The following is a 17,600-nucleotide window of genomic DNA, read 5'->3' as shown; positions in this document are numbered from 1 at the left end:
TTAAAAAAATGAATGTTTGGTAAGATTAACTGGTTTATGAAGCTTACTATCTTGTAGGGATGAGATTAAATATCTGTGAAGATATTACTCCAGGTATCCACATGGGAACAATAGATGATCACCCTGCTGATATGAGTTAGCAGCCCTACATGATTGCTAAAAGGGAGATGCAATTTTGATTGTATTAACAGAAGTTTAGCTTGCAAACCACAGAAGGCCAATCTGGTCTAGTAGTTAAGGCACCCGGCTGAAAAAGTGGGAAACTGTGATTTCTGGATCTGCTGCAGCCATGAAAGCCAGCTGGGTGACTTTGGCCCAATCTCTTTCTCGTTTTGAGGAAACTAGGAGGAGAAAAGTGTATTGGTATGTTCGCTGCCTTGAGTTATTTGTAAAACTAATGAAGGCAGGATACACATAAATAAATAGTCCTACTATACAGCATTTTGTATTGGTGAATCCTAATTTTGAGTTTCTGGGCATTTGTTTTTATAAAAGATTCAGAGGAAACAAAACAGATGCAGAAGTTAAGAAGAATAAGAGGAAACTATGTCTCATGAGAAGAAATTAAGGGAACTAGATATGTTTATCCTTGAGAAAAAATGACTTTCCAACACTTTTCTTTAGCACAAGCCTGTATGTATATGTACAGTCTTTTGAAAAACCCTCTAGGCCTCTAGGTGAAAAAGTAAGCACTGGTTTAGTCAGAAATTTTACCCAATATTTTTGAAGTGAGAATAAATTACAGTAATTTCTGTGATAATTGGTTTATTACTCACAAAATGCTCACCAAGTAATAATAACAATAATTACTTTAAGCAGACCATAAACTGATAAGTTGAACTTAGTTGTATATCAAATATGTAGCAACACTGCTTACCAAAACTCCTTCATAGTTTTTGTTTGGGTGAGATAGGAAGGTTCCAGTGGGATTGAAACTTTCATTTCTACTGGAAGTATATCCACTGAGGTGCGCTTCTTTTGCCTAACACCAAGGCCAAGGGACTGTTCTTTTGCTAATTTAAAAATAAAAGAGAAAAAGGAAACAAAAAAAATCAGTATTACAATACTCAGGTAAATAGCAAATGAAAGCAGCTATCCAAAGTAGTGCAACCTTGACTAAATATTATTAGAATAAATATTTATTTTAAGTTAGAATTCTTATTTAAGACTTTAAAACTAGATTATGATGGGAAATAACTGCATATTTCTACAAGTCATAAAACATATAATTTTTCTGATATTGAATCAGATATTGAATCTGAAGAAACAATGGCAGAAAAAAGGTTATAAAATTTACTTCTGATCCTGGAAAGATACTTAAGAGATGATGTTGCTTCTAATCCTAGACTCTAAACTGCCTCATAATTCTTTTTCATTCCAGAACTTCCTTGAAATGGGTTTAGAACTCTGCTGGGAAAGAAAACCAGCATCTTTACATAATAAACAGTTCACATAAACATATATTCTCAGTTAAAAAGCCATTATAAGAATAATACAATGTAATTAAAATAATACTGGTATATTCAAAAATGATCTTATAAATGTTCTAATTATTTTATTGGCATTGCAGAAAGGTTAACCTCTTACATAAAGAAGACAATATGATTTAGAGTTCAGTTGTCTGGAGATCTAATTGAACTATTTATATGTAAATAAGAACTAGAAGAGAGCAATAATATGCAACTTCCCCCAATTTTAAAGTAGTCACAATTCCTTATAGAATTCAAAGTCAGGAAATTTTAATTTCTGTAGAATTTGAGATCAAGCTGAACCAGTTTTGATCATGTCATGTTTTCAAGGGATAAAGCCAAAAGTTCTTCAAATTCAGGTATCATATGGAATACGCACTTCAGAGTTTAAACGGTATAAAACAAAAGGCTTTAGGAAATAGCTCAAGAGAGGATGCAAGATTTGCAAATGAATGCCAAATCTGATTTAATGATCACATAAATATAGGTTGCTCAACTAACAAATATGTGAACACAATAATCAAACTGTATTTCAATATAACTGCAGAATTCCATACTGGAAATAATACATTTTCAACATAAAAATGGAATGAATGAGATTTCTTACTAACAGCCAAGAATGTATGTTTGTTTATTCATGTCAAAAGCATCACAATTAAAATAAGGCATAGGACATGACATAATATTTATAATATAATCCTATAGTCCTCATGAAAGGAGCCTCTGAAAAATGTGTGCTGTTACCACATTCTGGCCCCTACTGGACAGCAGTTTATAGCTAGCTAATCCTTTCAATCCAGAAGCATCCGTAACGTAGTGAGATGCACATTTCCACCTGTGACACCCAACAATGGGCAAACCATAGAACCACATTTTAAATATACGATTTGATTGTTAAAAGCATTATTAGCTCGAATAATTCCAGAAAATGATATTATAAGATGGCAAGTGCTAGACTGGGATCAATCACATATTCCTCTCCAAGCTAGTTACTAAATTTTCAGCTCTTATCAGTTGTAAGGTCTCAAGGTATGGCTCTGGATTTCTAGACTCTTTTGTTATGTTAACTGAGAGGCTGCAAAAAGATGGAGATGGGGTAAGAAGGTGGGAAAAATAAATATTCGTATATATACAATATACCCATTATAGCAAAATAGAGTCTGTACAGGTAATCCTTGATTCACAGTTACAACGGACAGGAATTTATGTCATAATATGTGGTGGTTATAATTTCAGTCGAACCCAATTTTATGTTGTTAAGACAATCCAGATTCCCCAGTGTGCATTCTGAAATCAACAAAAAAGGTCGCAAATCACAATCATATCACCATAGGTCATACATGCAAGTCAGTTGCCAGATGCCTGAATTATAATCATGTGATCATGGAGATCATGTGATGGCCATAAATGTGAGTACATGCCATAAGTCACTTTTTCCAAGGACATCATAACTTTGAATGTTATAAATGGTCATAAATCGAGGACTACCTGTAGCTGCTAACTCCAATGATTTGATTTCTACACATTACTGTCAAAAACAGCTAATGTACCTGAAAAACTGGTAAAATACAAGATGATTGGAGGACAGCTATCTTTAACAAGCAAATTTTGTGTAGTGAAAACTCAACTGTCATTTTTTTCTAATTCTTTTTACAAATAGGAAAATTGTACATTTAATTCCAGCTCTTGACTTTGTGATAAGTTCCTATATAATATTTAAATTACTTGTAACTTGTAATAAACTTTAAGACCCCTTTTTCTCCTACATTCCTCAAGAGATTATGAGATAATTAATTTTATTATAAGTGTGTGGTCTTGACAGAGGCAATTTGGATGTGTGTATGGAGTATGTATAGGAAGGCCCAAATATTCAATATTCAAATTCTATATTAAAATATAGAATTCAGATCATTTCTATTCTGCAGTTAAACACATCCATATGGATGAAACATGTTTCACAATGTCATGATTCAACTCTGCTCTTTCATAGTTGCTTTGATTATTATATTTTGTTTCACATGTTTAGCCTGTGAGGCTAAAGTCCCTATTTAATAAAATGTTAAATCCTTTAAATGAGGGTATGTGAAGGATAAGAATGAGAAACCACTTTGTAATGGGCTATAAAATAAAATACTACACAGTTCCAACATTTGGCATATTCTCATGTTCGTTTGCTTATTCATTCATAATTCTTCTGTTTATAAAGACAGATTCAACTCCAGTTATTCTTACCATATTTTTCGGAGTATAAGACGCACCAGAGTATAAGACGTAGCTTAGTTTTTGGAGAGGAAAATAGGGGAAAAAATGCCTACCAGGTATTCATCTGGCTAGCGTCCTTAGTCTGGCCAGCTTCAACATTAGTTTGTTGGTTTTTATCCCCTGCTTGGGAAAAGTGCACCTTATACTCTAAAAAATACAGTATATGTAATTTTAAAAAGACTTTCCTAAACACACTAACAATTATGAAATCTTTTTTGCAATCAAAGTTTTATAAAATCTTTGGAAGAACAAATACTGTTTGAAAACATAATTAAGCAGCTGGCAGGTTACTATTATTACTATTCATTAATTTACATATGCAAACTAAATACCATCTGTGTTAAAATTCATTCCAGTTACTGCATCCTACAATCCCTACTGAGCTATTGTAACTTGTACTTACTAGACGGTTGTTTCTTACTGTGCTGTGTCATGTTAATACTTCACACAAAGAGAGTTCTACAAAAAGTACTGAAAGCATTGTTATAAAACTAAATAAAAAGAACATCTTCAAATACCAAGTACCCCCTTCAGCTAGAAATGACTAAAAATTAAATCTTTTATTTTCTCACCATTTTTTATATCAGTAATAACTAATTGTTCAGGTGAATTTTCATTTACAGAATCTTCTTTCTTTTGGCTGATAGTTGAAATGAAACTGCTGAAAGGAGAAATATCATTTTTGTGTCCTCTCTCCATTCCCTGAAATTAGGAAAAATAAACAAAGTGCTTGACAATGTACTTTGACAAGTCTCCAGTTCATAGAACATTACTTTTCTTATTAGCAACTCAGTGGCAATGGTTTAGAAAAAAGGAACACATTAAAACCTCCATATTTAAAAATAATACAACTTGGAATGCAATACAGAAAAAAAATTCTATAGTTCATTGATGAATGAGAATTCAAATGTAAGTCAGTGTTACATATTTAATGTTGATTGATTTCAAAATGAATGTTGAGCCAGGGCTGTATTGTTACTTGGCATAAATCCAAAAGTAGAATGCATGATGAAGGTTATTTTAAAGTTAATGTGAAATGGGGTGGAGAGGAGACTAATTTTAATTCTTTTACTCTAAGAAATAAATGTAAGCTGCTAGGAGGCCTTCTCAATTGGAATAGCATATAAATTCTACTAAATGAAATAATAAATGATGGAAAGGCAGAGTAACATACTACCTGCCAAAAAGATGTATACATTTTTAAACAACATTTTTCAGAGTTTCTTATATAATGGTTTGATAGGAAAAATAATGGAGAGACAGTTGTAATAGGTTGCTCTGTCGGCAGCCTTTTGAATAGATGTTAAAACTGTGAGGGATGAACGCAAAGACTGTATGAATATACATTATTATTTTCACACACATTGTAACATCCATCAATACATTTATCCAATTTATCCTATTTTCCACTTCTCTCATTCATCCCTTTGTTTCTTTACAATACAGAACGTTTGTATGGATTCCATCATATGGAACACCATACAGGTAGTCCTCAATTTATAACGGTTCGTTTAGTGACCATTTGAAGTTACAAAGACATTGAAAAAACTGACATGATCATTTTTTCATATTTATGACTGTTGCAGCAACCCCATGGCCATGTGATTCAAATTCAGATACTTGGCAACTGACTCATATTTATGATGGTAGCAGTATCCTGGGGTCAAATGGTCACCTTTTGCAACCTTCTGACAAGCAAAATCAATGGGCTATCCATTATTCCCATCTTTCCTTCCTGATTCCCAATCTTTGTAAGCAGTATTCTTGATCTCCTATCTTTTAGTCCTGTCGATGAGACATATTTGTGTGTGTGTGTTGCAGAGTTAAGGAAACTGATAGATGGGTAGTTGTATCAAACTGCAAAGCAAAGGATTGCTGGGCATGGTAAACAGATGCTACACTAAAAACGGAAACAGTGACAGAAAATTCCTCTAAGCATATTTCCAGGCATATTGCATTTGACACAGTTCACTTACTCATACAGTCTAGCTTTGTTGGGTGGCACATATTTTTGGTGCAAAATACAGAAAATTAGCCCCATTCTAAGTATGAGGGAAATCTTTTAAATGTTAAGTTTTGTTTTTCAGAGCTGGATGAAATTGAAACAATTCATACAGATATTAGTATTTCCAAGTTGCAACAGTTGAATTAATGTTTTATTTGTTAAGAATTATATTAGTCTTTCCTCTAGGAACTTAAGGCAATTTACTTTATTTACCTCCCCTTATTTTATTGACAATGGTGTTCTTGTGATGCAGGATTAGAATGAGAACAACTGGCCCAAAGTCCCTAAGTAGCTTTCTGTGGCTGAGGATGGCTTGAATCTGGGTCTATCTGTGCTAATCTAGTACCTTAACCAGTATGCCACAGGCTCTTCTGTTCAAGGCTAGATTTTCTTCACACAGAAAATCTCCTATATGCCTCCCATCATTATAATAAAAAATTTGTTAGGGGCAATTAAAAATTAAAAATAAATAATTTTTAGAAAGCAAACATTTCAATTATTAGTCCCTTTATCCTTCTAGAGAATGGGTGGCTGCAGATCAAATCAAATCAGATTTCCATGGAGGCCTGTAGATCTGTCTTCAAAGAGAATGTAGTGGCTTTTGATCCATAATATTTATTTATAGGTAATGAAATAGAAGTAAATACTTGACTTACATTTTGTCCTTCTCCAAAATTAAAATTTAAATGAACATTTTAAATTTTGAAGTCCACTTCAGTTACCAACTACAGACTGCAAAAATCCAGATGACTGCCAAGATTATACAAGATTGTCTGGCTTTTTGATCTGGTAATGCTAAAGTTCATGTATCAAGAAAATGTGAAAATTTATGGGGTGCTTATAGGCAGTAAGCTGTCTGAAGGCTAAATATGCCAGAAAGATATGTGAATATTCCCCAAAGAAACCACGCATTAATAAATGTTGTTTTTGAATTAAAAAAACCTATTACATTCCATGTGTTAAAAATGTACATTCCTTTAAAAGCTTTAGAGGAGTCCCTAATGCTCTGTCTATGCACTGTTATTTCAGCCTTTACTCTAAAGAAAAAAAACCCGACAGAAGCTAAAGTGTGGGAGAGTAGGGTGGAGTAATTATGAATGAACAATATATTTTTAATACTAAATGCTATTCAGGTTCTACAAACAGCTTGAATGGAAACTAAAATTACAGTATTAGAGACAAAAGCAGAAAGGTGGGGGGCAGTGAGGGACCAATTTTGAATGTGCAGTAACACTTTGAAACTATCTCAGTTATGATCTAATAGAACTGGAAGAAGTTTTTAATAATCCAAGCAGATAGGAGAAGAGGGAATAGATAAGGGACACATAATTGGAACCTATCCAAGAAACAAGTCCTTTTAACTTGTGTGATATGCAGGTAGTAATCATAGAAGCACAGTTCACTAATTACATAAATGATAATTCTCAATTAATAAAGGCTACTAGTTAAGATGCTGGATTGAAGAAGAAATTCAGATTCTGGTCTACTCAGGCATGGAAGCTCAGTGGGGATGGACTTTTGGCAATCACTCTCTCTCAGCCCTAACTATTTCACAAGAATGGTATTGTGGGGAAATGGGGTGAGGTAGTAATATCTATACAGGCAGTCCTCAATATATGACAGTAATTGAACTTGCCCATTACCATTTTATGTTGTAACCATTGTAAAACAGATTGGTCATGTGACCCATTTGATTTTACAGTCTTTTTTGTGGGTATTAGATGAATCATCATGGCCATTAAGTGAACCAGTGGTTTATGTGGTATTGCTGAAAACCGGAAGAAAGTACTGGTTTTTGGCAAAATTATTGTAAAGCATGATCATGTAACTGTGGGACACAGCCAATGATAGTTACAGTCCTAATGAATGGGAACTACAAGTGTTCAGTTATGCAATCACCTTTTGCGACCTTCTGACAAGCAAGATCCATGGGGAATCCAAATTAATTTAACAACTGTGTTACTAACTTAACAATGTGATGATTCACTTAGCACCTGTGGTAACAAATGTAAAATGAGGCAAAACTCACTTAAAAACTGTCTTGCTTAGCAATGGAAATTTTGGGTTTAGTTGTGGTCATAAGCAGACTACCTGCATAAAAGAAAATGTTAACTTTTACTGACTTCACATACTGCACTATGCTAAAAACTACAATGACTGACATACTTAGCCAAAATATAGTAAGGCATTACATGGTTTAATATAAAGCCATTCAGACACTCTTAACAAGGGATTTCCCAACTTTACTCTAGGGATACATGAAAATGTAACAGAATCTAAAATGTCACTTAAACACAACTAAACAATAGAGCTTTGCCTCCTATTCAGGGGGTGTTGGATTCCACATCCTAAAAAAGTTTTAAAATTCTTAGTACTCTGAGCATTGGCATAATTAAATTGAGATAGAAAATTAATTGACCCAGCCCTAGGAAGACATGAATTCCTAAGGTAAGGAAGTACTATTTTTATAGCAATGATAAGTTTAAATTATCAAAAGCTGTGTCTAAGTACGGTATTCCATAGATACAGCTAATAAAATAAAATAAAATAAAATGCAGACTTTTGTGGCACAAAAAAACACATAAAAATATTTAACAGTTTTATAAACATTTATTTTAATTTTTAACTTATATAACAGGTTTTGATTTTTCTAGTTATAGTACGGACAATGTCAACTCCTAAGCCACTAAAAACTTTGATTTGATTATCTTTATTGCCCCCAAATTTGGCAAAAAATTACATACATATTTTAAAGAACTAACTGCAGTAAGGTCTAAAAATATGCCTTTAGAGAACCTAACTCTGAGATTCACTGATAACTAGTTTACTATAGCACAACAGTCCACACTGTTTCTGTGCTCCCATACAAACCTACAGATAGTCCTTGACTTATGACTGGACACAGTGACCATTTGAAGTTATGATGAATCTCTCCTGGACTACTTATTACACAGCTCCTCCCAACTGTCAGGTGACCACTTTTGGCATTGGTCCTGTATTTACAGTTGTTTGCAGCATCCAACATTTACATAACCATGTTTTACAACATTTTTTTCCGAGAACTTTTTTCAGTTTTTGGCAAAAATAACTCATAGTGAACAATGGACTTGCTTTATGATTACGTTTGTTTTACCACTAGGAGGTCATTTTTTTTTATTACCATGGGTGTTCACTTAATGACCGCCACAAAAAAGGTTGTAAAATCAGATCAGCCACAGGGTGATCCTCTTTGTGACTGTGATGACTTACAACTGTAATGGACATTGGGGACTACATGTATCATACTTGTTTGAGTTAGTACTCCCACACAAGGTAGCGAAGTGAATATTTTTCCATTTTCAGAATTTTAGAAATTATCTGAAGTAAATGAGATACAATGCTTCCTTTTTCTATATTTGTTTAATATGTTTTATAAGCATTGACGCTTGTTACCAAAATATCATTGTGTTCTTGAATCTGTTCCTCTCCCTGGATATGCTAGAGCATTTACTTAACATAGTTGTAATTTTTACACATTTTATGGTTTCTGCTTTTGATAATTCTACTCAAACCATTCAAGAAAATAAATTTAGTATGGATGAGTATTTCAACAGACTTCTTTCAAAATTGGTGTGTTACAAATAAATCTCCTCATGTTACAAATAAATTTCTGAGCATTTACTAAAGAAGTGACTATTGACTTCAGTTTTATTTATTTGATATACGATTTGCAAAATGAAAAGCAATATAAAAATTGAAATATGCAATAAATCAAATTGATGGCATTTAAATAAGAAGTTTGCCCAATACAGGTAGTCCTTGACTTACAAACACAGTTGGAGCCAGATCTTCTACTACTAAACAATTGTTAAGCAAGTCGTCACATCTGATTTTATCACAATTTTTACTGTGATCATTAAATGAATCCAGTTTCCCCCACTGACTTTACTTGTCAGGAATCAGCTGGGAAAATCAGGAATTGCAATCACCTGACCACAGGATGCTGCAGCTGGTGTAAATGAGAACCCAAATTGTGATTGTGTGGCTCTGGAGGTGGTGCAAGTCGTAAATTTGAGGACAGATCGTAAGTTTATCAATACCATTGTAACTTCGAACCAGCATTAAACAAGTGGTTGTTACGAAATAAACACTATTAGTTTGTCCTGATATTGGTAAAATATTATTTTCGTCCAAATAAGGCAGAAAACGGGCTCACAGAGGAAATTATTCCCTACCTTTCTAGACCCTTTCTGCGCCCCTTTCTAGACCGGGATGCCTTATGCACGGTCACTCACGCCCTCGTCACTTCTCGCCTGGACTACTGTAACGCTCTCTACATGGGGCTCCCCTTGAGGTGCACCCGGAGACTTCAGTTAGTTCAGAATGCAGCCGCGCGGGTGATAGAGGGAGCCAATAACACCGATCCTGCGCAGGCTGCACTGGCTACCTGTGGTTTTCCGAGTGCACTTCAAGGTGTTGGTTACCACCTTTAAAGTGCTCCATGGCATAGGACCGGGATATCTTCGGGACCGCCTTCTGTTACCACATGCCTCCCACCGGCCGGTACGCTCCCATAGAGAGGGCCTCCTCAGGGTGCCGTCAGCCAAACAGTGTAGGCTGGCGACCCCCAGGGGGAGAGCCTTCTCTGTGGGGGCACCTACCCTCTGGAATGAGCTTCCCCCAGGGCTTTGACAACTTCCTGACCTCTGGACCTTTCGCCGCGAGCTTAAAACATATCTATTCTTCCGAGCAGGACTGGCTTAATAGGGTTTTTAAACATGGATTTTATTGGGGTTTATTTTATAATTTGTATTGTATTTTAAATTTAGGCTTTTGGAATAAGTTTTTTAAATAGGGTTTTTATTGTGTATTGTATTATTTTTATCTGCCTGTTCACCGCCCTGAGTCCTTCGGGAGAAGGGCGGTATAAAAATTAAATTATTATTATTATTATTATTATTATTATTATTATTATTATTATTATTATTATTATTATTATTATTATTATTATTATTACCTTTCCTTTTTTACTATTGGAGGGAAGGTTAATCTGGAATCTTCTCATACGTGCAAAAATGCCAGGATTGAAGATGTTGCATTATTACTATTACCATTATCATTGCCATGGTTATTTCTATTATTCTGATCAGTCTGAACTTATTCTTGCCATCACCTCTACTAGGTGCATTCCTCCATACTATTTAATAGAACAATCCTGCCAAAACTATTAATTGCATTCCTATCAAAAGTCATGTAGCCATTTCTCTGCTGTGGTGAAGAGAAAAAAATGCAATTTCTGTTTGCTAATTTATTACCTTTCCTCACCAATAGGTAGATTTCCCTTCAAAATTAAGATTCTTTAAATGAAATCATCTGGCTTTCTTAGCAAAAACAGAGCTCGCAGATTCTTCATAATGTTAATGAACAATACTATCAGCTTTGATGGGACCCTTTTCTTTCACAATTTTTCATACTAGATGTCTCTAAATTTCCTGCTGGAACACTGAATTAATAGTTTAGAATAAACCTCCCATTCCAGTCTCTTAGATCTGGCCTAAAGTTTACTAACCAGAAAGTTTTCTAATCAAGTATGCTTGTGTAGTGATAAGCATCTATCTGAAATAGTTGAAATCCCATGATATTGAAGCAAATACTGTAAATGAAATACCATATATGTAATTCTGCATCTTTCAACTATATCAATAGTGACTACCAAAATATTAAGGAAAAATACATAATGTAGTGTAACAAATGCCTCACATGAACTGGTCTTGATGTCTTTTTAAAGCTGGCCCTTAGAATTTTACATTGACCACGTTCAAAGAAAGTTCTTTTTTACATGTATTTTATGCTTATTGGTTTATACCATGTTTCCCTAAAAATTCAACCTATTCAAAAAGTAAGGCCTAGTCCAATTTTTTTGGGAACTAATATACACCATATCCCAAAAATAAGCCCTAGTGAAGGGGGTGGGTGTGGATAGCACAGGAAGCAGCCCTTCCCTTCCCCAGTCACCTCATGGCTGCTGGGCCCCTTAACCGCGGATCAGCTGATCCAGCGAGGGCCAGGAGTTCTGTCTCTCCGAGTGCCTGAAGATATTTCCAGCACACTCTTGCTAGCCTCAGCCCTGCCCACGGCGCCAGGCAACCTTGCAGCCGAGGCCCTTCTGTTACAAGTCACCTTGTGGCTATGAAGCAGGTGGTGACCATGGTTTGAAAGGATTTCCTCTGTACCCTTTCCCTTCTCCACTCCATCTACCTGCCCACCCACTACACCTGGGCCTGCTGGGCACCATCCTCCCCAAACCAAAACCCCAAATCAAAACCAGCAGGGAAGTTTTGGGACAACACCTTTCTAGCATCCACCACCCTGGCAAAGGCAAAACTGAAACAGGCAGGGGCCACATGGGGCTCTTCTGATGGCCTCCCCAGACCCTCCCCGCTCAGCCAAGTGTGAGTACGGGTTGAGTTTGGCATTTCACCTTCCTGCCTTTGGCAAACTTTTGGCTGCATGCAACAAAAGCATCAGAAGCAGTAGAAGTCTTTCTTTCTCCCCCCCAAACTCCACCAGAAATGAGTCTTTGTGAGACTTGTCGTGCCGCCACAGCCTCTTGGAGCAGGACTCAGCATGGCTTGTTGTGCCGTTGCATGCACGAACAGCAGCACCGCTGTGAGCTTCAACATACTGGCACAGCTGGCGTCCTGCTGCACATGGCTGCGCCAGTATGTCGAGCCTCACTGGGGCTAGCAAGAGTGCACTGGAAATATCTTCAGGCACCCAGAGAGATAGAACTCCCTGCCTTTGCTTGATCAGCTGATCCGTGGGCTGCAGTTAAGTGACCCAGCAGCCATAAGGTGACCCCGCTTGCGGCCTCCTGCACCTCAAAAAACAAACAAAAAACAACAACAAAAAAAACCCCCAACATCCCCGAAAATAAGCCCAAGTGCTTCTTTTCATGCCTAAAAGAAAATAAGACCCGGTCTTATTTTCAGGGAAACACAATAATAGTCTCTGATATTTGATTTTGATACTGGAATTTGGAATGGTGCATCTAACTTTGTCACTGAATTAGTTATAAGTCAACCGTATTATCTCAACATGAATTATACTTTAATGTAATTAGAAGTTTTAACAAGAAAGATAAGCCTAATAAAAAGTAATATAGAATAAAAAGAAAAGAAAAAGGCAGAAATCAGAAAATCTATACTTTTGTCTACATTTTTAAATTCAGGAATTTTCTAAACACAGTATAATTGATTCAGTGTTACTTAGAACTACTAGTTCATCTGAGGATGTTCAGTATTCGATGAAATAATAACTAGTGATTCTCTTTCTCTGCTGCCTTCCCAGACATCAAACTGAGTATTTTTCTGGGAGAAAGGCTTAAAGTAAAAAGCAGTTCACAAACAAATCCAGAAAAAAAGGAAGATAGTTGTTTTAAATATTGAACCTCACGCATGAACTAATATCGCCATTAAAATATAGAGTTTCTTTTGTTTTATTTCTGTGCTAGTTGGAACTGGCAAATACCCTTTGCAAATATATCATACAGTGGTTGCCATGTTCAAAATGCCTTTCTACCTTCTATTCTATATAGTTATAAAGAAACTATATTCTTAGTAATATAGCACCATATTAAGCTACTGATAATTGAAGGCTTTTTCCATTCTGCTATGCCTGTAATATTCAGCACAATCAATTGAATTTGAATGACTATGGCACTGTTAGTGAAGATCTCTACTTCAGATAATTTCATCTTCTTAAATGTTTTTTAATCATTTAACATTGGATATAGGATGAATGTGTATCCCCACTATAAGTGTTTTTTCCACTGTGGAGATGCTTAAGCAGTCTTTAAAAAAAAAAGTTATAGCAAGTACCTTTCTTCCTTCTATCTGTATTCCTTGTACATCATTAACCCTTTGTTGCTTGTTTTTCTTTTTTTGTGCCCTAAATGTAGGTTTTTGAAGCCTATGTGTTCAATACTATCATATATATTAGACTTGTTCCTTTATATATATATATCATAGTATTGAATACATAGGCTTCTATTCCCTTTCTGCTTCTCTTATATACCATAATCACGACAGCGTGCACTAAAATGTGACAGGGATATAAAAGATCCACATGGATCTTTTACATCATAACTAATAGACATTTGTGGATTATCAGTTTAATTCATAAGCAAACAGTTCCAATTCCTCATTCCTTTTGTAAAAGTTATTTAAAATCTAATCATATAAAAATAAAACTTATTTAAATTAATCTGAAGCAGCAAATATAGCTGAGAAATTAAAGTTATATGGTAATATTAATTATATCAATTAAATTAAAATATTTTAAATTACAGATGTATACCATATGTGTTTGTAACTATCTTGCCCAGATAAGATAAGTGATCAAAGTACAACTTGCCCCTAGATTCATCAGTTATAAGGAAACTCTGGCTTGCTTTTCCCAAATATTTCTTTTATAATTCTTAATTTTATTAACTATTTTTTGGTTATGGTGAAATATAGCTTTTGAAAAGTAGAACAGATGCCTGGTGTCAGAGCAGCAGTTGTAAAGATGAAATGAAGTAACCTGGAGCTCTATTCCTTTTCAAAATAACACTACAATGGTTTATTGATATTTTCTGAGCAAAAATACAACTGAAAATCCTGTAAACAGGAAAAATGCACTTCTAAAGCCAAGCCTCAGTGAGCAGCAGACAGTTATTATTGTGAGGTACTCCTGAGCAGTTGCCTCACTGATACTTTGAATACTTCCTATTTCTTCTCAGAATAAATTAGATGGAAGTGGAAATAGGCAGGAATTAACAATGCATCCCTCCAATTTTCTATTTTGGCTGTAGCTGTAACTAGGTAGCTTTTGTAAGAAAGGAGATAGTTGGGCAAAAGACTGGTTGACTTGGAGAAATTATTTTTAAAAATGCAGGTATTTTAAAATTTGTATTTTTTGCTGATTTGTATTCTTTGCTTTTATCCAAGTAATTCCGAGGGGGGGAATCACAAATGGGAATTGTTTTCTATAGTTTCAAATGTAGCAGTACTTTGATACTGTTATTCCCCATATCCTCACTGAACTGTTTTGTCTCTAAATGACCCTTAATCTAGGACATTAGTTTATTGAGAAGAGGGGGAGGAGGCTAGAAATCAGAACAAGTGACTATGGTGGAAAATAACAGCTCATGTTCAACCTTTTTTTGAGCAGTAGTAATTCCCCTGCTGTTTTTCATCATGTATTGACAGGCATGCATCTTCCCATGGGAAGTAAACAAATATACTGTCAGATCAATACATGATGCAACACACGGTAGTTCCAGAAGCTAGTTTCCTATTCTTGCATAACCTTCTGCCCTCTGCATTAAAACAACAAAAAGCAAGTTCAGAAAGGTCACAGATTTGTTAATGGGCTACATTAATTTTGAAGGAAGCAATGTGGAATATTATAAACTGATCCTTAACACCATAATATTAGGGACCTATCATTAGCCTGGTACTCTCCATGGTGACTTGCAGACGATAGTTCTCAACTCACAAATCTGGAAGACACCAGGTTGCAAAAGAAGACATACATTATAAGTTATGTATGCAAATATTTGTTTTGTAGCAGCCTTCTATGTTTGGTACTATAAACTAATTTAGATAAACTTGTGGAATCGGGTTACATTTGTTTGTTGGAGAAGTGATGGGAATCATCAGGACTAAACGGGTGTCTATTTAATATCCAAGACTTGTTTAGCAGTTTTGATAGTAACTGGATTTTTGAAGTTGTTCCTGCAACTTACTTCTCACTCCAACCCTTCTAGATAACTTTTCCTTGATATTTATCCATGGGAGGAAAAAAGAATGAATAAGAAAAATCCACACCCACAACCTTTTTTAAAAAAAAAAAAGAGTTTGCTTTGCTCTCTCTGCTTAGATGGAATACTTAGTTTCTAATGACAGCTGAAGGGACTGGAAAACTAAGGCAAAACCAGGAGATTCCAAATCTAAGGAAGGACTGAACTCTCTGCCAAGCAAAAGACCCAACTTGGCCCCATCCACTTATCAGGGAAAAAAACCCATTTCCCTCCCCGTATTATAGCCACTTTATGGGTGAATATGTTAGCATACTCGATTCATGGCAAGGTTTAATAAACATACTTTTAGCTTCAATCCCCAAAATTCCAACTGCCCTTAAACACGGTAACATCCCCACCCCCCAAAAAAACCAAATAATGTATTTATCCATGCAGTCTCCTTGGGACAAGGCGGCATCTCCGAAAGAGGGAAGCCTCTTACTCCGGTCAGGGGCCGATCCTTACCCCAGAAGCCGACCTCGGTTCAGGCAGGTGAGGAACCAGCTCCTCGCCTTCTCCCACTTCTCCGAGTTTCCCTTCTTTTTTCTCCTCCTCCTCCTCCTCCGCAGCTGCCACCCCTTCTTCCGGCGGCTGGGATCCCATCGCCTCCGCCGGCGGGGGATCCACGCTTTCCAATTTTACGTCGCCACCCAGCACGAGGCGTTTGTCGTCGACCGCAGGCAGGAGATCCGAAGCAGCGGCAGGCGGCGGGTTGGGCAGCGCCATGGCTCCCTCCACTCCTGGTTTCTTTCCCACTCGGTCTCTCTCTCTCTCTCTTTTCTCCCTTCCTGTCAGCCGCCTCTGGGGCTGCCTGCCATCCTCTCCTCGCTCCGGCTCAGCTCTGCCCGGCTCGCCTCCGCCTCCTTCGCCCGCGGTTACCTCAGGCAACCCTCCGCTCTCGCCCGGAGGCGGCGGCCACTGGAGCGGGGCTTTAACGCCCCCTCCCTTATCTTATCCGTCTCCCCCCTCCCTCTCGCAAAAAAAAAAAAAAAAAAGGGAACTCCAATCTAGCGCGTGCCGCTTCTTCCCCGTCCCGCCAAAAGCGCCCGAGCGGAGCGACGCCGCTCCGTCCCAACCGCCTCAGGACGAGCGTCGCGGAGATGCCCGCAGCGCCTCTCTCTCTCTCATTCTCCTCCGCAGTCTGAAGAGGGCCTGGCTAAGCGCTCCCTGCCCTGAGCGGAGCGGAGCGGAGGCGGCCGTGGCGGGGTGTTTTTTTCAGCGCCTTGGTCCAAGCGGCCCCGCTCTGGTCCAAAGAGTGAAGGGAGCGGCGAGACGTGGCAGCGGCGGCGAGCGCCTGCCGCCCTCCCTCATTGCTTCCCCACCGAGCGGCGAGGGAGGAGGAGGAGGACCCGCCAGTCCAATTGCCAGACTGCGGCGGTTCCTCTCGCCTGCCTCGCCCGCGCGACCTCCTTCCGTCCGCGCTTCCCCACCCTTTCCCGCTTCAGCAGCCTTCGAAAACCCAGCCCGCCATGTTTTGTTCTGGGAGGCAAAAAGAGTGAAGGCGACGAGAAGGGCCGGGTGTGTGTGGGAGAAAGAGTCGCCCCCGGTTACGAAAACTCCGTATTGTCGGAGAGGCTTCCCGAGCTGGAGCTCGGAGAAGGGAGCTCTCATTACGTAACTGCCGCAATTCAGAGATTATCATCATCATCATTTTTTTTTTAATAGCGCTGTTTGACGTCACGCAGAGCGAAGGCGGACGACAGGTTGCTAGTTCGAGCGGGGAGGACGCGCGCGGTTCCTTAGCTTAGGGTGAAACCTAAATAAGGTCACCGGTTGTCCTTCTGCCTTTCTCTTCGTCTTTCTTTCTCTTCTCCCCTTAGGTTTTAGTAGGGACCTGCTTTGGCTCTGCAGACACTGGGGCTGCAAAAATCCGGACGGCCACTAGACGATGGCAACAAATTAAAAGAGTTTTGTGCGTAGCTTTGCGTTGCAGTCACCTAGTGGTCGCCCGGATGATCCCCTTTCGGATCTGATCCGTCTCATTGAATATGGTTTATTAGAACGGCTCTCTCTATATATTTTTTTAAAAGGCTGATGAATG

At 37.6% G+C, this 17,600-nt stretch overlaps 1 protein-coding gene across 1 annotated transcript in view; it reads right to left on the bottom strand.

Moving 5' to 3' along the window:
* The window catches only part of HECTD2 (HECT domain E3 ubiquitin protein ligase 2), a 51,214-nt gene extending 34,145 nt beyond the window's left edge, over positions 1-17,069 (bottom strand). Inside the window, exons 1-3 of the mRNA XM_058188076.1 lie at positions 16,025-17,069; positions 4,304-4,433; positions 878-1,013 (exon numbers count right to left, since the gene is read on the bottom strand). Coding sequence (XP_058044059.1) covers positions 878-1,013; positions 4,304-4,433; positions 16,025-16,285 — 527 coding nt within the window. The 5' untranslated portion in view covers positions 16,286-17,069. The remainder of the gene's footprint in view (positions 1-877; positions 1,014-4,303; positions 4,434-16,024) is intronic.
* Between the last annotated feature and the right edge of the window lie 531 nt (positions 17,070-17,600).

This window comes from Ahaetulla prasina, chromosome 6, assembly GCF_028640845.1.
Source record: "Ahaetulla prasina isolate Xishuangbanna chromosome 6, ASM2864084v1, whole genome shotgun sequence".
Classification (NCBI taxonomy): domain Eukaryota; kingdom Metazoa; phylum Chordata; class Lepidosauria; order Squamata; family Colubridae; genus Ahaetulla; species Ahaetulla prasina.
The sequence above is the reverse complement of the archived record's forward strand: the minus strand, read 5'-3'. Positions and strand labels throughout refer to the sequence as shown.